This window comes from Sardina pilchardus, chromosome 23, assembly GCF_963854185.1.
Source record: "Sardina pilchardus chromosome 23, fSarPil1.1, whole genome shotgun sequence".
Lineage (NCBI taxonomy): Eukaryota > Metazoa > Chordata > Actinopteri > Clupeiformes > Clupeidae > Sardina > Sardina pilchardus.
Genome location: NC_085016.1, coordinates 22,380,330 through 22,402,806, shown reverse-complemented (window position 1 = coordinate 22,402,806; position 22,477 = coordinate 22,380,330). Strand labels below are relative to the sequence as shown.

Below are 22,477 nucleotides of genomic sequence, written 5' to 3'. Positions count from 1 at the left end.
ACGATGATGGACAGGACAGAGAGAGTGAGTGTGTGTGTGTGTGTGTGTGAGTGCGAGTGTGAGTGTGTGTGTGTGTGTGTGTGAGAGAGAGAGAGAGAGAGAGAGAGAGAGAGAGAGAGAGAGAGAGAGAGAGAGAGAGAGAGAGAGAGAGAGAGAGAGAGAGAGAGAGAGAGAGAGAGAGATATCTAGGATGTGTTAAAGTAGTGTGAAAAGTAAAAAAGACTGTGGACCAGGAGGTGAAAAGTACCAAGTTGATTTTTAATAGTTTTGCATTTCATTTAGTTGCCAACAACAACAACTTTCGTCTCAGAGACATTTTTTTTTTTTTTTTAGCAAATCGCATCAGGGAATCTACAAAATAAGATTAAGTACAATGTAAAAAAAAATGAAATAAAATTATTCAAATAAACATCAAAAAATAGTCACACAGTATGGTGCAGGGTATTTCATATCCAACACCCTTTTGTTTAAATGGGAAATGGAGCAACATGGACAAAACACAAAAACAATCAAACAATATTTACAGGAAGTATTAGACTATTTACATTAAGGCTTCTTAGGTACAGAAAATGGTTGATTTATCGAATTCCTCTCCAATAAAGCTACACAATAAATAAAAAAAATTGGATTTACAAGTATAGATGAATGATTGGTTTGAAGCACTTTTTCATGAAAACGGGTGATTACAAGTGATTACCAGTGACTGCGGGCCGAGAATAGAAAAGCATTTAAAAAATAAAATAAAATAAAAAAATAAAATAAAAAGAATTGGGTAGAAACTCAGAAGGCACTTAACACGAAAGCTACTCTTTTTCTGTCTTTTTTTTTTAAAGGCATTATTCCAGAAAATTCCAGAGTGGACATAAATCAACATGAAAGCTGCTCTAGAAAAAAAGGCGTCGTCGTCATCATCATCATTATCAAACTGGTGACTGCTGACCACTGGTGCTCTCAATCTCTACATTCACAAGAGCTGCTTCAGGAGAGGAGAAGGACCACACACACACACACACACGCAGATACACACACACACACACACACACACACACACACACACACACTGTGCCCGCTCACTCTCGCCCTCATCTCACTCCTGAATTATTCAGCGCGTCGATGTTTTTCGGTAGCAGTGCATCAACTTCTGACTCAACTTCCTAAGTACTTCAGTTTAAACGAGAGGCTCTTACATGGGCATTTAAATCAAATTCATAAGTCCAGTACCAATGAAAAGATCAAATTAGAGAATGAATGGGTGAATGAATGAATGAATGAATGGATACATGAATGAATGAACCGTGATTATTCCAGTGAAGTTCAAAAGAAAAGAAAGAAAATAAAAAGATGAAAATAAACTTGAATACCAGCTCTCCGGTTCAGTGTTTTCAAGTGCAAGTGCAAGTTGTCAGTGATAGTGCTCTTAAGTTAGCTTGGTGTGTGTGTGTGTGTGTGTGTGTGTGTGTGTGTGTCAGTGACAGTGCTCTCAAGTTAGCTTAGTGTTCAATGAACTTAAAAACCTTGACGCTGTTTCTGCCAGCGTTTCGGCCTGAAACAAAAAAACACTGCTTCCCCTAGCCCATAACTCACAGGAGAGGGTGTGTGTGTGGGGGGGAGAGAGAGAGTGTGAGTGTGTGTAAGAAACGGAGCTTGTTGTGGTTACAGTCGCATCATTCACCCCCACCCCCCCTCCCCCCAAAACCCACGTTGAGCCAAGCAGACTCGAGGAGATGACATGCACACGAACAGGAGAGAGACTCTCTTCAAAAACAAAAACTTCAAAATATTTCCTTACTCCAGTTTTTTTATATATATATAACGTTGTTGTTGTCAGTGAATGTAAGATTCAAGATACAGTAACTCTTTACTGTAAGTCCGTTTTTATCAGCACCCCGTAACGTCTAGGCAGGGTGCTGTTAAAAACGAACTCAAGTAAAAATGTCCACAAAAAAAGGGAAAAAATAAAAGTAAAATACAAAACTAAAAACAAAAACAATGCAAGTAAATAAAATCAAAAGGTTCCCATTCTCTTTTGCACCTAGAGCGAGTGTGACTGAGGAACGGACAGACAGAGTGGTGACCAGTGGTGACCAGTGGTGACCGTTACCATGGTGAGCAATACTGTGGGCAAGAGTCTGGCGCCGGGTGGCAGTCCACCACAGCACCTCACACAATCCTGAAGTGGGTTACGCTAATGAGAACATCGTAGACAACACACTCGTGCTACGCCAGTGCCTTACGAGTGTGTGTGTGTGTGCGTGTGTGTGTGTGTGTGTGTGTGTGTGTGTGAGAACTGAATTTAAATACCAAACTGACATTACAGGATGGCATTAGTGTGTGTGTTTGTTTGTATTTAGGCATGTATGTTATCTTAGTTGTCCGCTTCATCCTTATGGCTAAGTGTGTGTGTGTTTACACGTGTATCTGCCTTACTTTTGTGTTTGCTCATCATCACTACCATCCGTGAAACACATGACGGTGTGTGTGTGTGTGTGTGTGTGTGTGTGTGTAAACAGTTGGGACTCCCAGCAGGTGGAGTGGGCCAGTGCCTCAGGTCTCCAGTATGGCTAAGAGGGTCTCCACAAGAAGATGGAGCCTCAGGAATGAACGTTTTACGGGGAGGACCACTACCCAACTCCCACCCTAAGGGTGCCACGAATGAGTGTGTGTGTGTGTGTGTGTGTGTACATGTGTTGTCATTCCTATTCTGTATGTATGCGTATGTTTATGAGTTCTAGTCTCGTGTGCAGAATCAAGCATATGTATGTCTATGTATGTCTGTGTGTGTGTGTGTGTATGTGTGTGTGTGTGTGTGTGTGTGTGTGTGTGTTCATGCGTGCATATTAGTTCTGGTGCCTCTTCATATGCAGAGCCAAATGGTCGGATCGGGAGAAGCTCCGGTTGCACACGCCGCACTGGAAGGGCTTGGCCCCGGTGTGTTTGCGGAAGTGCCGGGTGAGCTCGTCCGACCGCGCAAACCGCCAGTCGCAACCTTCCCACGTGCACCTGTACGGCTTCTCACCTGAGGGAGAGAGAGAGAGAGAGAGAAGAGAGGAGAGAGAGAGAGAGAAGGGGGAGATAAAACAAGTTTATTTTCAGACAGGAATGTTAGGAAACCCAAGAAACAGAAACTGCCCTGCTCATCACGGTCGAGTAAACGATCAAAATCTCACAGTATTTTTGTCTAGACAATGAATGCCATCTCGCCATCTCACCTCCGCATGAGAAACAAAAACAAAACAAAAACACAACAAAAGACGACGCTCGAGAGCTGTGGGCGGAGACCTGCCATGTCTCGCTTCCACGGCAACCGAAGTAAACACAGGTCGGGTCGGGGATGGATGCCTATCACGTTAATAAAAAAAAGCTATGAACTATGTTTACCGACGATCAAAAGAACAAAAGCTCCTGTTTAAGAGAGCTAATGATCTACATGAAAGCCCCACAGAGGGTGGAGAGGGAGGGTGGAGGGTGGAGGTTGGTGGGTGGAGGTGAGTTATTATTTCGTGGGCAATTGTGCGGTATTTGTCTTTCCCAGCGGCTTCATCTAAAAATGTCTCCGACCCTGTTCTGCAGGCAGGAGCGAACAACGAGACCGGCAGGAGTTGCGAGCCATTTGGATCAACGCCAGAGCTAGACTACCCCATCTACCTGAACACACACACACACACACACACACACACACACACACACACACACACTCATCAATCACCATCACAACAACACAGGGTTATTTTAACCCTGAACAAACAACCCTGGGAACACAAGAGGATGATGAGAAGGCATGTGTGTGTGTGTGTGTGTGAGAGAGAGAGAGTGGATGAGTGAGTGAGTGTGTGAGTGAGTGAGTAGGGTTAATTAAGATGGAGACTGGCGTTCACCATGTTGATGATAATTACTACAGTGGTGGAGACAAGATCTTTGAGAAATCTTCCCCGTGCAGAAACGACACATTGTTCCCTTTAAACTTAATATGACACCATGCAAATCATGAGACTTACTCATGCACCAGCCATTCACATGCACACACACACCAAACCAGTTTACCTTGAATAGGGCTGTTAAGGACACTCTCATAACACAGTAATTGATTAAAATGTGAGCACAGGCTCAGGCTGCCGAGCATAAAGGCTCCTTCCACAGAGAGAAGCATTCACACACACAGGCACACACACACACACACACACACACACACACATGCACACAACTCAAAGCTCCAACAGTACTTGACTGACTCTATACATGGACAACTGGCCTTGCTTACACAGTCACACACAAAAACACACACACATACACATACTGAACATGCATGCACACACACACACACACACACACACACACACACACTTCTAAGAGTTTGCAAAATGCTGCTGCCATTCTATTTCTCAATGGATGCTGAAACACAAGGACATCCGGACATAACTACACCGAATCACACACACACAAACACACACACACACACACGCTCTCGCTGTGGAGTTGTGAGCCCGAGGTATGCTTATCTCAGGTGAGTGCAGGAGCCATTGTGAGGAGTTCTGGCGAGTGAGGGAGACCCCACCTCTGCAAACACACCACACAATGACCAGCGACAACACAGCACAGGGCCTCACACACACGCATGAATGGAGACCTATACGCATCAATAGAGGCCACATTAAGAGCAGTCCCTGTGTGTGTGTGTGTGTGTGTGTGTGTGTGTTCTAAGGAGATGAGTGAACAAGCGAAAGAGTATGTGTGCGTTATGTATGTGTGTCACGTGTGTGTGTGTGTGTGTGTGTGTGTGAGTGATAGAATGTCGTTGAATGTCTCAAACTGAAAGATTAATGAGTGAAAGACAAAAAGGAAGGAGAAAAAAAGATAGTGAAAGAATGCATGTAAATGTGTGTGTGTGTGTGTGTGTGTGTGTGTGTGTGTGTGTGTGTGTGTGTGTGTGTGTGTGTGTGTGCCTGTGTGTGTGTCTCAACACATACTTTTCTACTTGCTATACCAGATTGCTGAGCTGTGTCTGACTATAAAGGAAAAGTGTTGAGGTCTGATGCCTGGAGTCACACAACACACAGAGAAAGCGAATCTTTGTAAACTCACGATAACAACAACAGAGACACACACGCGCACACACACACACACACACACACACCCCCACACACACAGACAAACCTGAAGGCTCTTATCAGGCAGATAATTTTCTGTACAAGAATTTGCCTTTATAGCTAGTCTTGGATAGTTTACGACTCATTTCGAAACTGCGTAGGGTCAACACTCGAGGAGAGACAAATGAAAATAGTCTTAACTGCTGCTCTGCGCTGACGCAGTCGCTGTTTCAAAGCCAGAGAGACCGTATGGAATGTGCAGATCTTGATTTCCACGCAGCACTCCGAGAAGCCTGATGGTCTCTGGCCGCGCGATTCGTTTACACAAACCTTATCTGCGATCGCTTTTAACGTGCTCGTAATGAGGAGGGAAGGCCTCGAAACACGGGCAGACGAATATCCTCGAACGCGCTCGAACGTGCCCCCCAAAGATCAGCCAATCCCATTAATGCGCGATGATCATTTAATGGCAGAGCGAAGACGGGACACTGTGTCCAATGTGTCAGTTTACATCTAGTGTTGGGGAGGAGGCACGGGAGGAGTGCAGCGGGGATAACTTTCAACCAGACGACGAGAGAGAGAGAGAGAGAGAGAGAGAGAGAGAGAAAGAGAGAGAGAAGACCTAGGATCTCTCCCTCTCTCTCCTTCTCTCTCTGTCTCGTCTCGTTGAAAGTTATCCCTGCTCCACTCCTCCCCGTGCCTCCTCAACGAGACGATAGAGAGAGAGAGAGAGAGAGAGAGAGAGAGAGAGAGAGAGAGAGAGAGAGAGAGAGAGAGAGAGAGAGAGAGAGAGAGGGGGAGAGAGAGAGAGAGAAGACCTAGGGTGCATGCCAAGAGAACCTCACCACCTAGCAACACCACACGCACTGCCCAAAATAAGAGGGGCGTCCTTAACGAGGCCTCGTAAAAATAAATAAAGAAGCAAATAGGCGCATAAATAAAGGGAAGCAAGAGAGGGAGGGGTGTGTGTGTGTGTGTGTGTGTGTGTGTGTGTGTGTGTGTTTGTCTTACCTGTGTGTGTCCGGAGGTGGGCCTTCAGGTGTGAGGACTTGGTGTAAACCTTCTTACAACCTGCAGAGAAACACACACACACACGCAGCTATTAACACAGCATGTCAGGTTTCAAGTCACAGAATGTGCTCCTTCAAAGCTTCCAAAAACACAAACACACACACACACACACACACACACACACAGTCACACACACACACACACACACACAGTCTATTTGCGATGTATGACGCCAGTGAAACTAAGAGGCGGGTTGGGGAATAAAGGCCTTCCCGTTGCACTGTAAAAACCCAGAGCCATCTCGTTAATAGAGCCTTCGCATCCAGTAAAGTGCCATTGTGATTGGGCCTTAATGGTGCCGCCAGTTATTTTCGACATGAGAGACACGGAGTGTAAATGCACTATTAGTGCTGGGGGTATGTGTGTGTGTGTGTGTGTGTGTGTGTGTGTGTGTGTGTGTGTGTGGTGGTGGTGGGGAGAGGTACACTGTCAGAGACGGCACTCACTTTGGATCCGTTTTGCTCAGTCAATTTGATGCAACAGGATTCAATACCAATTTTGCCTTGCCTCCCACACACACAAGCACAACACACACACACACACACACACACACACACTCACACACACACACACCACACATAATACCACCCCACCCCACTGGTGTCAGCTTCTGGTTAAAAGGCTTTAACGACCTCTAAATAATTCAATAGTAGATCAATCTTGTGATTATGCCAAGCAACATAAACAGGCCAAACACTAAAGAGAGGACAAGAAGATCCAGCATACAGGCACGCACACAGACACACACACACACACACAAACACACACACATACACACATACACACACAGGAATGGTATGGACATGAGCAGTAGACACACACACAAACGTGTGATACTCTCTTCTATGTTCAAGCACGAGTAGCACTGTGATGGTGCGACACATTCAGGCCCATGGGGGATGGGGAGGTTCTCTTCTTTAGCCAGATGTGTGAGATATATGCCAAAGGTGACCCCAGGAAACACTAGCACAGCTGGAGCAAGAACATTCAGGTAGGGCAGATACTACTGCGTCTACAGTCTTGCCTCACGTGCTCAGCAATCTCACTCACATAAACAAACACACTAAGTCATGGTAGGTAGAGGAAATTCTGTGTCTGACTGTCTCCCTGAGTGGTTAGTTTGACAGTTAGGCAGTCAAGGCACATTTATTTCTAGAGCAACTTTCATACGCTGTGGCCATTGGAAGTGCTTTTTAAATGGGAAAATACTACTCTTTGGGGGTGAATAATGTAATCTAATGTAAACTACTCTTTGGGGGTGAATAATGTAATTTATCTATCTATAAATTAATTGGTATTTGTGTTTAGGGTTCATGTTTAGTTTGTGTTTGGTTCGTGTTTGGTTAATCTTTGGTTTATGTTTAGGGTTCAAGTTTGGGGTTGATGTTTAGGGATCGTGTTTGGTTCATGTTTGGTTCGTGTTCGGTTCACTCACCTGGGAAGTCGCAGTGATGGATCCTCCTCTTCTCCAGGTCGGGGTTGTTCCTGCGGTTGTAGCGGATGGGCATCCCCTGGCTGGACGCACGGGCGGGCGCAGTGGGCCCAGCCGCGGGGCCGTGGGACGCCATCTTGGAGGCGATGGTGGCGGCGTAGGAGGGTGGCGGCGTCATGTTGTGGAGGAGCTCCTTGTGGCGGTCGGGGCTGCCAGGCTCCGAGCAGGGCGGCGAGGGGGGCAGGTAGGGCGCTTTGGGCTGTGCCAGCGCGCCCGACAGGGGCTGGGCATAGGGCACGGCGAAGCCGCCCGCGCCACCTGTGCCCATGCAGGAGTAGGGCTTGGCCACAGTCTGTTGGGAGCCCATGTGGAGGTCGTAGGCGGGCGAAAGCATGTGGGCGTGGGAGTGAGCGTGGGTGTGGGCGTGGGCCGAGTGGTCGCCCGGGTGACCGTGCGGGATGGACAGGTCCAGGTCGGAGGTCAGCAGCTGGAAGAGCGGCCCGTCCTGCGGCAGGTCGAACGATGGCATCTCCTGCTTGATGTATACGCCGCCGCCGCCGCCGCCGCCCGACGGGGCCTCTACCGGGGCGTTGGCTCCGCTGCCCGTTACGCCGCTGCCGCCCGTCGCCGCGCTGAACACGCTGGTGAAGTCCGGCAGGGCGGGCGGAGGAGGGGGCACCGGCGGGCAGTTGGGCTGGGCGAACACGGGGCTGGCACTGGGCTCGATCTTCACCTGGGCAAAGGTGGTGTGCTGGCGGTTGGACGGCCGGCACAGGCCGGTGCGCAGGTACGCCAGGTCAGGCAGGTACACGTTCATGTTGATGCTGTAGGGAGAGCCCTGGTCGTCGCCGAAAAACTGGTCGACCGTCGACGCGCTCTCCCGGCGAGACTTCCTGCCGTCCTGCAGAGGGTGTGCCTCAGGGGTCAGGTACTTATCCATCTCCAGCTTAGCCTGCACAGGGAGAGGCGCACACGTTTAGAACGCCGGACACACACACACACACACACACACACTGTACTGTAGGCCTGATGGAACTACTGTAGCGGCTTACATTTCAGATTCAACCGCATGAAGTGGGCCAACAAACCTGACATAACAACACTAAGTTAGTGATTACTTCCACTCGCTGTATCAGGGAGTGCACGCCTGGGAAAAATGCCTGGAGTAATTTTAGAGCAGAGGTATGGAGTTGAGAAACCACAGGCCTCGCAGTGTACCAGCACGCATAAAGACGCAAAAACGACAAATGTTATAATAGATGACAGCTGCGCTCAGGAGACATTTTTAGAATCTGACCTCTGGGCGAAGGAATTGCCGCAAACTGACAGGACGTTTCTACGTGACAGTCTGACAGAGGTTTCTACAATATGCGTAATCCTTAACTGATAAAAAAAGCTAAACAATAATAATAAAAAATAATAATCTCAGCACACGGGCCTGACACTTTAACGTCTAGCCTTCCGTCTTCCCGGAATTGTTTCATGGGACGTGGGTAGCGGCGGCGGTGGTGGACGTGGTGGTCCGCCCGTTTGCGTTATATAGCGCAAGTCACCAGTAAAACATTTATCATGTACTCTTCAGTAGGCTCCTGCCACATTCCCCCTTCGCCTGTAAAACAGCACTCATACCACACACTCAAAACAGACACTGCTGACAGGTGGAAACGGCGCTCCCGACTGCTCAGCTTTTCCAAATAAATTTCTTCTCGTTATCATGAAACCGCACAGAGCGAAGGTAAATAAGAGCATGAATGCCATATCCACACACACACACACACACGGCTAAATGCCAGACGTGGAGGGCTAGTGGGGTTGCAGTTACGCACACAAGGGGAGGAAAACACCCTGGATGCCAGGCTACTGAAGAACTCTACGGGTGCTTACGCCGAGCTATTTCTGGATTTAGATCTTCCAGCTGTTGCCTGAGCCTGTATCTCTTTCACAAGTTTTCAGATTAGGACTCAGCGTTGCTGGGAAGTTTCAGTGCGGACAGGGAGGCGAGTAACGTGCGTGGGCGACGGGGAGTCAGTTGTTGACGGAATGGTAGCCAAGAGACCAACTGCAAGCAATTGCTCCGTCTGATATCTCGGCGAGCCCTCCGCCCCGAGCCTCCCAGCACCCGTGCACACACACACACACACACACACACAGGCAATGTGAACGGGGAAAACCCACACCCAGGATTCCATCAATAGTGAACGACAGCGGTAAAACCTCAATGGAGAAGAGTCACGCCGTGTGACTATGATTAAGCTCCGTTCCCAAAAGCACATTCATTAACATTCAGACCAAAAAGCTACACACACTTGAGTGAATAATAAAAAGCTTTCAGTGTAATTTACCTGAGAGTAATCGCCCGATATAGTCCTATCCGTGTCATTATTCTTGCCATCAAAGGCGAACAGAGATGAATCGTCTGGGAAAGCGTCCGACAGCGATGGTTTTAGGAGAGTGTAAAACTCATCTGGTCCTGGAGCAAGCCCAGCGCTCATCGTTAGAAGCGTGGCGGCCATAAACGCCCTGTACCTCCGGACCTACCGGCCGCGAAAATAAGCTGAGAACACGGTACGACAGAAGGGACGTACGAGGGGTGCATGGAATGACGGCGTGGACGGAGGAGGTGTTCTCGCTTGAGTGGATGTCCCGTCTGTCCTCCCGTCCTCGCTGCTCCACAAAGATTTGTAGGCTTCGCTTGATTAAGGGCGGGGCAGCCGCTCTAGAGAGAGAGAGAGAGCGCTACACCTACAGCGCTGGGAAACTGTAACAGTAACATCGTAAAGAGACAGCTAGACAACAGAAGGTTAAAAAAAAAAAAAAAAACCCTAGCCTATGTCCGGCCTGAGTTCCGAATTCAATCCTACAATCAGAAGTGCGATCAACATTAGGCTATATGACCTTTTGTGCCCATTCACAAATTGAACAAATTGAGCCACCCGCAAAGCTGAACATAAATATTTATCTTATCAAGAGATTGTTTTATTTAGGCTAATAGCTTATCTTATACTAACAGATCATATCACAATTACACATTGACAAACATTAACAGGCAGTGTAATTTCGGACATATTTTCTTTGGCTCAAACAACCAAATAGACAGGAAAACAAATGTATAAGACCGGCTATTCATTGCACCTATCATTTAAACTACTGTATTAGGTTAGACTATTTTTTCATTAGTAGCAGATTAGGCTGTTGCACTTTCATAGCGAAGATATCTGTTCTCCTATAACACACTATTGATTAACTACCGTCTAATCATAACGACATTCTACTGACAAATGACACCACAGATCAAATTACAAACATCTTTAATCGATAGGTGATCTACGTGAAGGGCGATTCGGCAAAGCTTGGGACTTGATGGAACGTATTTGAGGCACGCAGCGTGAGTAACATTAAGATGACACCGATAAGAGCATAACTCTAAAATGATTAAGGTATGCGTGACTGCGGCTATTTTTAAACACCAACGTGCTAGCCTAACAAATCAAAGGGTCCTGTTCTATGCCGCTGCCATCTCTGATCTTGGATGCCCGACAATGCCAAAGCGAGGAGGATTCTCAGTGACGGAGTAAACTGGCTCGGATTTCGTCTGCATACCTGTATGTCCCTTGCAAAGTATCAATATTAGGCAGAGACAGTTCTGTGTGACATTAACGCTAGCGGTGAAGTCAAGTCAAGTCAAGGGTTGTGGGTTGGGGCAAAGACGGCTGGTTTTTAAAGTGCACAAACAAATGGAGAACATGAAACCATATTTGATTAACACAAACAAACAAACAAATACAGTCTAAAATAACACTTTACTTGCATCCATGAAGCAAATTCTTTCACAAATAAATACAAAGTATGTAATTTTCTGTAAAAAGAAAAACAAAATCTGTTCACATTTTATCAAAACATTTGTACAATTTCACACAGTATAAAAACGAAAAGCACCAACCAAAATGAGTCAGACAAACTCGACTTAGCAGTGACAAATCAGTGTAAAACAGACACACACACACACACACACACACACACACACACATAGCAATTTCATGGCTCTTAAAAGTCTCTTGTAAATCGTCTGTGAATCATAGGAGAAAGCCCTGTGCCATGGCCAGGGTCGTTGGTCAAAGGGTCGCTGGTCTTAATGTCGCTGGTCAGGAAGACATTGGTCATTTAGTCTGACTCTTGGCTTTTCTGTACCGTTCTGGAACTCCTTTATTGGTCTAAAGGGAAAAAAAGGAGGAGGGAGGGGACGTTCACATGATGTTAACCTGAGGTCAAAGGCAGAGTTCATCAGTCTCCAGTGTACACAGCCTTTCAATCTGTTCCTAAAATGTTCAAAACCCAACGCAGATACTTTGAAATTAAAATGAATTGGACTTTAGTGTAATGCTCTTTTTGTCATGTTGTTTTTGTTTGTCCCTAAATTACCATTAGCTCCATGTTGTTTTCTGTGCTCCTCAGAATGCCTTGGGAACGCACATGTTTGTTTGTGCAGTTAAAACGGCCTACAGTGGGATGGTCAGTGGAAGTGGCCTGTAGGCATGCATGCTTCCAATGGCGTGCCAGAAATGGCGTTTTGTGTGTGTGTGTGTGTGTGTGTGTGTATGGAGTGGACCATGGCGTTGTGTGTGTGGACAGTGGTGATTCGTGTGTGTGTGTGGACAGTAGCGTTGTGTGTGTATGTGTGTGTGACTGTGTGTGTGTGTACAGTAGCGTTGCGTGAGTGTGTGTGCGACTGTGTGTGTGTGTGTGTGTGTGTGTGTGTGTGTATGTGTACAGTAGCGTTGTGTGAGTCGGACACATAGTGCTGTACTCACAAACACAGTCGGTTTGGGTCGAAGGTCAGTGGGGTCATCCCCCCGTCCAGGTCCGGGGCTGATGCGGCGGGGCTGTAGCGTGGCGCCCCCAGTTGCCGCGGCGACGACCCCAGGGTCAGGAGGGGCCAGGAAGTCACCCTGCTGTTGAGAGCGCATACTGAGCAGCACCTGCTTCATCACGGACAGCTCCTGCAGGACACACACACAGCACATCTGGAGATCACACACGTGCACACACGTGCACACACATACACACACACACACACACACACGAACGCAAAGAGAACCACCTGCTTCAGCAGGACAGACATGCAGCATCTGGAGCTTACACACACACACACACACACACACACACACAATACTTGGTGTTGCAAACCATCATGTTTTGAGGGCCTTCAGTACGGCTTTTGTGTTGTTTTGTGTGGGATTGTGTGTGTGGGACTGTGTGTGTTTTGTGTGAGGGACTATATGCTGCCCTGATTGGCACCTTCTTTCAGCTTCAGGTGTAGGTGTAACTTTCTCTGGAACTGCACACACACACACAGAAACAGACACATGCAGAAATCTACACACACACACAAATCTACACACACACACACACACACACACACACACACACACACACACACACACACACAGGTGTGGAAGGGGACATGAGGCAACACTTGCAAGGATATGTGAACTGCACGTGCCCCTATGAACTTGAGGTTGTTGCTGTTCTAGTCACTATAACCACACCGCCCGTGCACCTGTCTGTGGGACCTGCGATACAGCTCGCCCGCCACACCTGTGAAGCCACCTCTCCTCTCACACCTGGATAAGCCACGTATGGGCGACAGATCCAGGAGAGACATGAACCGAGTCCGTCAGGGTGAAAGGTGTATGTCCATATCAGGGGCTGTATTTGGATTCCAATAACCCCCCCACCCCGCCTGAACCTCCCCCCCCCCCTCCTCCTGTGCTGCTGTTTGAGATGCCATTCCGCTGGGTGGATATAGCTCTCAGCCTTCACTTGACTCGGCTGCTATCTTCAGACCCGCGTAAACACGGACCTCTGCTCCTCTCTCGCTCTCCTTCTCCCCCCTCTCTCTCCCTCTCTTTCGCCATCTCTCCCCCTCTCTCTCTTTCTCCCTCTCCCCCCTCTTTCTGTGTGTGTCTCTCTCCCTCACTCTTGCTCTTTTTCTCTATCTCTCTCCCTTTCTCTCTCTCTCTCTCTCTCTCCCTCTCTCTCTCTCTCTCTCTCTCTCTCACTCTCTGGGTGGCTCAGAGACAGGGAGCCCACCCGTCACCCGATGGGCCCGTCTGCCGGTGGAAGGCAAGGGCGTAAATTGGCGTTACATATTAACTGCCATGTTGGCTAATGAATGCCTTTATGGGCGACTGTCGTGCCAGAGAGGAGTGTCAACAAAAAAAAAAGAAAGAAAAGAAATCTGGTAATATGTCACCGGGATATGATTCAGCGCATTAACATTCTAGTCGTTTCACAAGAATAGGAAGCACGGGAAAGAGAGAGAGAGAGAGAAAAGATACTCCCACCGTTACGCAACTTAGTGTACACATAACGATAGTAAAGAGAAATCAGTGTTGTCAAACAGTCGCCAAGGGAGTTGGCGACACTTGACGGATGGTCACCACGGGTGACACATTGTGACAGCGGGTACAGTTAATCCAAACGTAGGCTACAAATGGAGTCAGTGCTACGCACACATGCAAGGACATCCCATTGAGAGCAGCAGTAGTAGTAGTGGTGGTGGTAGTAGTAGTAGCAGTAGTAATCAATGCTCAGAACTGCTGGGGGTCCACGTCCGTCATCTAATGTACATACAACTAAGTGGTAGAGTTACGAGGAAATCTGAACACATACCCCCCAGTACATCCTGATCTTTACACCCGTGTGTGTGTGCGTGTGTGTGTGTGTGTGTGTGTGTGTGTGTGTGTGTGTTTGTGACTGGTGGTTGAATATAGATGACAAGTGCCTGGGTCATTTAATATTTCTATTTATCACTGGGGCCTGGCATGCGCAGGCGCTCGGAGAGCGAGCAGCTGCCTGCGAGGATTGCGCTCTTTGTGCCAACATGCCAACATGGAAGTTGTGAAGTCGGCAAAGATGGTGCCAAGCGAATGCCAGGGAATGCTTGGTTGAAAATAGCTCCGAGATTTCACAAATGTCTGACAGCAATGCCACCATCCAGGCTGGGTAAAGGGAGAGATTGGTGTGTAAAGACGAGTCAAACTAGTGTGTGTGTGTGTGTGTGTGTGTGTGTGTGTGTGTGTGTGTGTGCACGAAATTAGCGTGGGTGCTTGTGAATGTCACTCTGCCTGGTAACCTTTTCCTTATAACAGCTAATTAAACCATCCTTTAGTGTGTTAAGTCAAAAGAACACCTCTCACCCACGTGAGTTATCCCGTGTGCAGAATGACTCACAGAAGTTTCTAGAGAGCGTGGGAAAGACGGCCGGCGGTCCGGGAAAACTGGACGGACCAGTCCAGGTGGTCAACCGACGCTCATTCAGAATAAAGCAGAGGAGCAGCGCTCTTCCAGTGTAAACCAGAATACCAGCGCTCATCCAGTGTAAACCAGAATACCAGCGCTCATCCAGAAAAACGACACGAGACAGGTCCCTCAAGGTGTGTGTGTGTGTGTGTGTGTGTGTGTGTGTGTGTGTGTGTGTGAGTGAGAGAGAGTCCAATCATCTCGAGATGAAAGAGCCCACACACACACACACACACACACACACACACACTACATACAGTCACTTAAACACACACACATACACACACAAACACACACACACACACACACACACATACATATAAATTCATGCAAATATGCATAAGAGTGCGCAAGTACACAAATAAAGCAACGCAAGCAAAGACACACAAACACACACACACACACACACACACACACACACACACAGACACACACACACACACATACACATCTATATACACATCTAAGTACACAAGCAAATGTTAATGAATACAAATAAAACCACACACACACACAGTTGAAAGGAAGATGCTGTGAGTAGTACAAACAGGATCCCCAGACTGTGACGGAGGGTTTGCACGACAGGTTGGAGAGGAAGACACAGACACACCCCTCAGAGTCACCCAAACAAAAAAGTAGAGGAAGAAGAGGAGCCCTTACTCACACACACACACACGCACAATGTACTAGCAGAGTTGACCGAGGCAAAGGTGAACGGCATTTTCTTTTCATCGTTTTCCTTTTCATTTCTCGTCATCATGCTGCCAAATCCCAATTGGCTGAGGAATTTTGCTTCATATCATATTTATATTTTATTTGTTTTATCTATCTATTGATTTGAGCCTTTGATTGAAGTTGTACTTCTTGCTAATTCTACTCTTATAACATTGTTTTCTTTCTACTTATTTCATGCATTGTTTTAGGCAAGGCCTGTGTATCATTGGGCCCCTTTTATCAATTGTCCTGCCCAAACCTGACTTCTTGCAATGTAAAGCACTTTGGGTAAACTCCTGTTATAAAAGGGACTAGATTTGACCACTGATCTATAAAGAATACCTGGATAGAGCACAGTTCCATTGGCTTCATTGTTGACAATGAGATAGTCTATCCAGGTATTCTTTATAGATCAGTGGATTTGACCTGCCCATGGGGACCCAGGATCTCTCTCTCCCACTCACTTCCTGTCACTCACTTCGTAATGAGGCTTAATTGTTTTTAGCCACTCCCTCTCTACAGGTTCCCGTATTTGTGTCTTTTGAAAGTGGTTGTGGCACATACTTTCCACACCATCAAAGCTTTGTCTACACTGCTGAGGTTCATCAAGTCAGGTGCAGTTATCCTTAATGGAATGAGAAAAATTACGATGTTGTAACTAGCACAGTACCTCTAGCGAGTGCTACAACCCCAAATCAGAAAAAGTTGGGACGTTGTGTCTAAAATGTGAATAAAAAACAGAATGTAATAATTTGAAAATCTCTTAAACTCGTATGTAGTTGCAAAAGGGACACAGACAACATGTACAATGTTGAACATGACCAATTTGAAAAATGGATGGAAAATATATGTTCATTTTGAATCTGATACCAGCAACATGTTTTTATTTAAAAAAAAAAAAAAAAAATGAAGGTAGCAAAATTCTGGAAAAGTTGTGTAATGATAAAGAAAACAAAAGGAGGAATGTTTCACAAGTAATTAGGATAACCAACTGGCAACACGATATGAAAAAGTCAAGAGCATCCCAGAGGGGTACAGAATAGTTACTGAGTAAGCACCTTAGTGAATGATGTATGTGTGTGTGTGTGTGTGTGTGTGTGTGTGTGTGTGTGTGTGTGTGTGTGTGTGTGTGTGTATGTGAGCATTCCTTAGCCTTGCTCGTCTTCATGTAATGGCAGCGGCAAATCCTGAATAATGATGGCAGATGATGACAGACGACAGGAGCACTTGCGAGCAGGAGACGCTCTCTTATGTCCCTCTCTCTCTCTCTCTCTCTCTCTCACACACACACACACACACACACACACACACACACCTGCTCTCATGTATCCCGCATGTCTACCTGAGGTAGCACTCAGGTCTGCCAGAGGTAACGCTCACACACACACACACACACACACGTATCCCGCATGTCTGCCTGAGGTACGTAGCGCTCAGGTCTGCCAGAGGTAACGCTCACACACACACACACACACACACACAAACACACAGGGACTGGTGAGGGAAGTTACTGTACTTTCCCATCCCAATGGGCAGGCACATCCGTCCCCTCAACACATAACGGTACACACATACAGTATCTAACATTTTCGTCTGTTGAGTCCTATGCCTGTCCTACAGCTGTGTGTGTGTGTGTGTGTGTGTGTGTGTGTGTGTGTGTGTGTGTGTGTGTGTGTGTGTATCACTCTTGACTGTTGGGGCGAGATTGAAGCTGCAGTCACAGAGGAGAGAAGAGTTGCAGTGTGTGTGTGTGTGTGTGTGTGCGTGTGTGTGTCTGTGTGTGTGTGTCTGTGTCTGTGTGTGTGTGCGTGTGTGTGTGAGTAAAGAGATGCAGTGTGTATGAGGAAAGAGGAGATGCAGTGTGTGTGGAGAGAGGAGGAGCAGTGTGTGTGTGTGGAGCGGAGAGTTGTAGTGTGTGTGTGTGTGTGTGTGTGTGTGTGTGTGTGTGTGTGTGTCGTGGGGAGCTGCAGTATGTATGTGTGTGTGGAGTGGAGAGTGTCAGAGTGTGTGTGAGGAGCGGAGAGTGGCGGTATCTAGTCCAGCTCCAAAGTCTGGAATTGTTTTGGGGTTTTTTTCTCGGCTGTTGTGTCAGTTTTACAGCTGTGGCCATAGAGGTGTTGACAGTTGAGATTAGGCTGTGTGTGTGTGTATGTGCACCAATACACACTCCAATACACACCAACAAACACCAATACACACACCAATAAACACCAACACGTACACACCAACAAACACCAATACACACACCAATACACACTAACAAACACCAATACACACCAACAAACACCAATACACACACCAACAAACACCAACAAACACAACAACAAACACCTATACACACCAACAAACACCAATATACACACACCAATACACATATAATCTTAATGCACTTCTGGTCAAACAGGCTGCAGGGGGGGTGCTGGAATCGCAAGCAGAGAGGCCTTGCCATGTGGTCTCACCTCTCGATGATTGAGGAGCCGCTCCAGGTCAGCGGCCATGTTGTTCTTCACCTGCAGCAGATTGGTCTTCTCCTTCTTCAGCGCACTAGGCAGCAGAAACACACAAGTGTCAGCGAACAGCAACAAACCCCAAGCACAACATACACACGAGGTGAAGACAAAATGTGTTATTTCTGTGTTATTGTGTGTGTGTGTGTGTGTGTGTGTGTGTGTGTGTGTGTGTGTGTGTGTGTGTGTGTGTGTGTGTGTGTGTGTGTTGGGGATTTACTGTAAACAGCACTGAATCACCACTTCACTGGGATGCATCTCGCTTCTGCCCTGAAGCAGCAGCCAAGACCACAAACTGATAGATTTCAAAAACTAATATTTTTTCGGTCATATACATACACACTTAAAATGTATGAATTTAGCTGATGCTGAAGCGACTGAAAAAAAAAACCCTGGTACCTGTTCTGTCAAGACCCGGCCCAAGGGTGAGTTTTGTGGGAGAGACGCTCACACAAACACACACCTACGCACAAAGGTGTGCTTTGAAGAGTGGGAAAGAAGCTCATTTTAGCATCTGCACATGGGGTACAGGGTGTGATAATAGTCCTAGCCCAGGGGTCTCTCTCTCTCTCTCTCTCTCTCTCTCTCTCTCTCTCTCTCTCTCTCTCTCTCTCTCTCTCTCTCTCTCTCTCTCTCTCTCTCTCTCTCTCTCTCTCTCTCTCTCTCTCTCTCTCTCTCTCTCTCTCTCTCACACACACACAGCCCCCCACCTCTTCAAAAGAAAACCTGTAGTGACTCTGAGACACACACACAGAAACAAAGAAACAGACCTCTACAAGAGAAAACCTGTAGTAACTTTGCATACTGTCTTCCTTGAAAAAAGAAAACTGAGACACTCATACTGTATGTGTGTGTGTGTGTGTTTACCTAAACTCAGTGAACTGATGTGCTCTTTGTACTGTATACTGTGTGTGTGAGTATGTTCACCTGGACTCTGATGCGCTCCTTGAGTTTCTGATATAAGAGTGTACTGTGTACAGTATACTGTGTGTACTGTGTGTGTATGTGTGTGTGTGTGTGTGTGTGTGTGTGTGTGTGTGTGTGAATGAGTGAGAGAGAGAGAAAGAGAAAGAGAGAGAGAAGTGGTCTGTGTGTATGTGTGTGTGTGTGTGTGTCCCAGACGTGAGGATCTCCTAAATAACACTCCTAACACTTCACCTTGACTCCTCCTCCAGTGTGCTGATGCACTCCTTGAGTTTCTGATATAAGAGTGTACTGTGTACGTGTGTGTGTGTGTGTGTGTGTGTGTCTGTGTGTGTGTGTGTCTGTTCACCTTGACTCCTCCTCCAGTGTGCTGATGCGCTCCTTGAGCTGCTGGATCTGTCCGTCTCTCTGCTTGACCGTCTCGATCAGGTAGCTGTAGGGCTGCTGGGCCTGCTCCAGGAGCTGATTGGCTGCCTCCAGCTGAAACAGGAAGTCAACGCCTTCACTGATTGGACAAATAACTTTTTGAGCAGCTCCAGCAGCTTTTGTGAAAGCTCAACCCAATTTTGGGAAAATTGTGTGTGTGTGTGTGTGTGTGTGTGTGTGTGTGTGTGTGTGTGTGTGTGTGTATGTGTGAGCACTCTGGCTGGTGTGTGTGTGTGTGTGAGTGTGTGTGTGTGTGTGTGTGTGTGTGTGTGTGTGAGAATGAGTGAGAGAGCGAGAGAGAGAAGTGGTGTGTGTGTTTGTGTTTGTGTACGAGTGAGAGAGAGAGAGAGAGAGAGGTGGTGTGTGTGTTTGTGTTTGTGTATGAGTGAGAGAGAGAAAGAGAAAGAGAGAGAGAAGTGGTGTGTGTGTCTGTTTGTGAATGAGTGAGAGAGAGAGAGAAAGAGAAAGAGAAAGAGAGAGAGAAAGAGAGAGAGAAGTGGTGTGTGTGTGTATGTGTGTGTGTCCCAGACGTGAGGATCTCCTAGATAACACTCCTAGACGCTAAGTCTCATCCCGCTGCTCCAGTGTCCTGATAAGCGCCCATTAAACTCTGCAGGCCGCTGTAGGGACCCGGCCCGGTGGTGAGTCAACGCACACACACACACACACACACACACACACACACACACACACGCACACACACACACACACACACACGCCTTATCTACCCCACTGGCTGGCAGACGGGCAGCAGTTATAACCCTGTCCAATCAATGGCTTTATTGCCCCATTATGGCCCTCCGAGAGTGGCAGTTAACCAGAGACTCTTATCGGCAGTTAGGGCGACGTATTGCTTTTTTTTCCCCCTCTCTTTATCTGCGTGAGTGGTGCCCACTCCATCCGCCTCCATGGCACATTCCCCTGGTGCCAGAGGGCGGCATCAAGGGGCGTTGGTTGGTTCGGCCAGGTGTGAAATTCCTGCAATGGAGCGCGTTTCCCAAAACCATAGTTGCTAACTAAGTTTCCCCATTGCCAACCAGCTACGCTGCTAACAGGGTTAGGACGACACGAATCCAGAGGCAGTGGAAGAATAGGTGAGAAGGAAGGAGAGAGAGAGCAAAGGAATGACAGAGAGAGAGAGAGAGAGAGAGAGAGAGAGAGAATGATAGAGGCACAGGCATCAAGGGGCGTTGGTTGGTTCGACGAGGTGCAAAATTACTGCATACTGTACATTTTTTATATTACATTACATTTAGCAAACACTTTTTTTGGTTCAAAGTGACTTACACATGTCAACTATATTACAATGGATTACTTTTGTCATTACATTGTCCCCGGAGCAACTTGGGGTTAAGTGCCTTGCTCAAGGCCACAATGGGTGGAAGCCGGGAATTGAACAACTTTCGGGCGTCTGCTTGCTAGCAGCTCCTTAACCACTGTGGTGCATTTCCCAAAACCACAGCTGCGAACCTGTTAGCATCTTATTGCAACCAACGAAGTTGCTAACTAGTCAGCAACTATGGATTTGGGAAACGCAGGCCCGGCGAGGAGCCGGCAGACAGGCCCTCAGACGGGGCAAGACTAGGAAGACACAAAGACCCTGAGGCAACAAGAGAGAGAGAGAGAGAGAGAATGAGAGAGAGAGAATGAGAGAGAGAGAGAGCAAATTACTGACTAAGAGAGAGAGGGAGAGAGAGAGAAAGAGAGATAAAGAGACAATGTGAGTAAGAAGGGCGGAGACATAGAGAGAGAGAGCAAAGGAATGACTAAGAGAGAGAGAGAAATAAAGAGGAAGAGAGAGGGAGTGAAAGAATGAGTAAGAATGACAGAGACCAGAAACAGACAGAGAGAGGGAGAGAGGGAGAGAGAGAGAGAGAGAGAGAGAGAGAGAGAGAGAGAGAGAGAAAGCAACTGTGTGGGTGGTAGGTAAGTGTGAGCAATCTGTTGGAATTCCACCTGAACGGCAAAGAAAGAAAACGAGAGAGAGGGGGAAAAAAAAACACGCTTATTTTGGCCCCTGAATTACAAAAGACGGCCCAGGTGCCAATCAATCACCGTCACACACCTGAAAAGACTGTTTACTTTTGGCGTGGCCCACCATCGTTGAACACTCATTCACCTGGCCTAATGAGTCCTCTGATTGGTCGACGTGGGCACCTGGGTGACCCTCTGATTGCCGTGCCGACGGACTCCCCGCTGGGGAGGTGGTGTGTGAAACACGAGAGGGTGTTGGCGACGACGCGCGTGTAGCAAAACGTGAGCGAGCCGCCGACCAGAAATAGCAAAAGCGACGGCGGTCCAAAAACACAACACATCGCCGCGGCGGCTGCGACGACGACAGGCGGGCGAAACAGGGCTTTAGAGAGCGCGTCGAGCATGACAGCTCCAGTCAATTGCACATCGTCTTCCTTTTTAATGCCTCCTTTTGAGGAGCTCAAAGAGAAAAGATGTTATGGCTAACACCTATGCGTGTCAGCCTAAGAGTGTGTGTGTGTGTGTGTGTGTGTGTGTGTGTGTGTGTGTGTGTGTGTTTACTTGCATGCATGGTGCATGGTGCTTCCCACAGAGTCACCCTAAGCGAGTTGTTTAAAAGCAGTAATTAAATCTGCCCCCTCCGCCCTGAAACCAGCGTGAGCCAAGAACTAAACGTTTCACCGCACGCGTGCCCCAACACGGGCACCTCTCTTACGTAAGCCCAAAATTAAGGATAATCATCATTTTTCTTACTCAAAGTGACACTGACCCCCCCACCCACCCCCCCCCCCCCCCCCCGCTCCCCTCCCCCCTCCCCAACCTCCTCTATTGTTCCTTCTCTTCGCAGTAAACCGTGTACCTGCCTCAGGTGTAGAGTGTGGAGAGGGGGGGAGAGAGAGAACAGAGTCAGAGAGAGAAGAAAGAGAGAGAGAGAGAGAGAACAGCGTCAGAGAGAGAGAGGGAGAGAACAGACTCAGAGAGAGAGAGAGAGAGAGAGAGAGAAAGAAAGAGAGAGCAGAGAGAGAGAGAGAGAGAAGGGGGGA

General features: G+C 47.5%; 2 protein-coding genes across 2 annotated transcripts in view; both read right to left on the bottom strand.

Annotated features, from left to right (window-relative positions):
* Positions 1–244: 244 nt before the first annotated feature.
* On the bottom strand, positions 245–10,222 carry klf5a (Kruppel like factor 5a). Its single transcript, XM_062528177.1, has 4 exons — positions 9,930–10,222; positions 7,591–8,539; positions 6,096–6,155; positions 245–3,016 (listed from the first exon to the last, which is right to left on the bottom strand). Exons 1-4 carry the CDS (start codon positions 10,098–10,100, stop codon positions 2,838–2,840), a joined length of 1,359 nt encoding a protein of 452 aa, XP_062384161.1. The 5' UTR covers positions 10,101–10,222; the 3' UTR covers positions 245–2,837.
* A 1,146-nt stretch (positions 10,223–11,368) lies between these two features.
* pibf1 (progesterone immunomodulatory binding factor 1) overlaps positions 11,369–22,477 on the bottom strand; it is a 40,095-nt gene continuing 28,986 nt past the window's right edge. Inside the window, exons 14-17 of the mRNA XM_062527341.1 lie at positions 19,384–19,514; positions 18,063–18,147; positions 12,396–12,584; positions 11,369–11,798 (exon numbers count right to left, since the gene is read on the bottom strand). Coding sequence (XP_062383325.1) covers positions 11,745–11,798; positions 12,396–12,584; positions 18,063–18,147; positions 19,384–19,514 — 459 coding nt within the window. The 3' untranslated portion in view covers positions 11,369–11,744. The remainder of the gene's footprint in view (positions 11,799–12,395; positions 12,585–18,062; positions 18,148–19,383; positions 19,515–22,477) is intronic.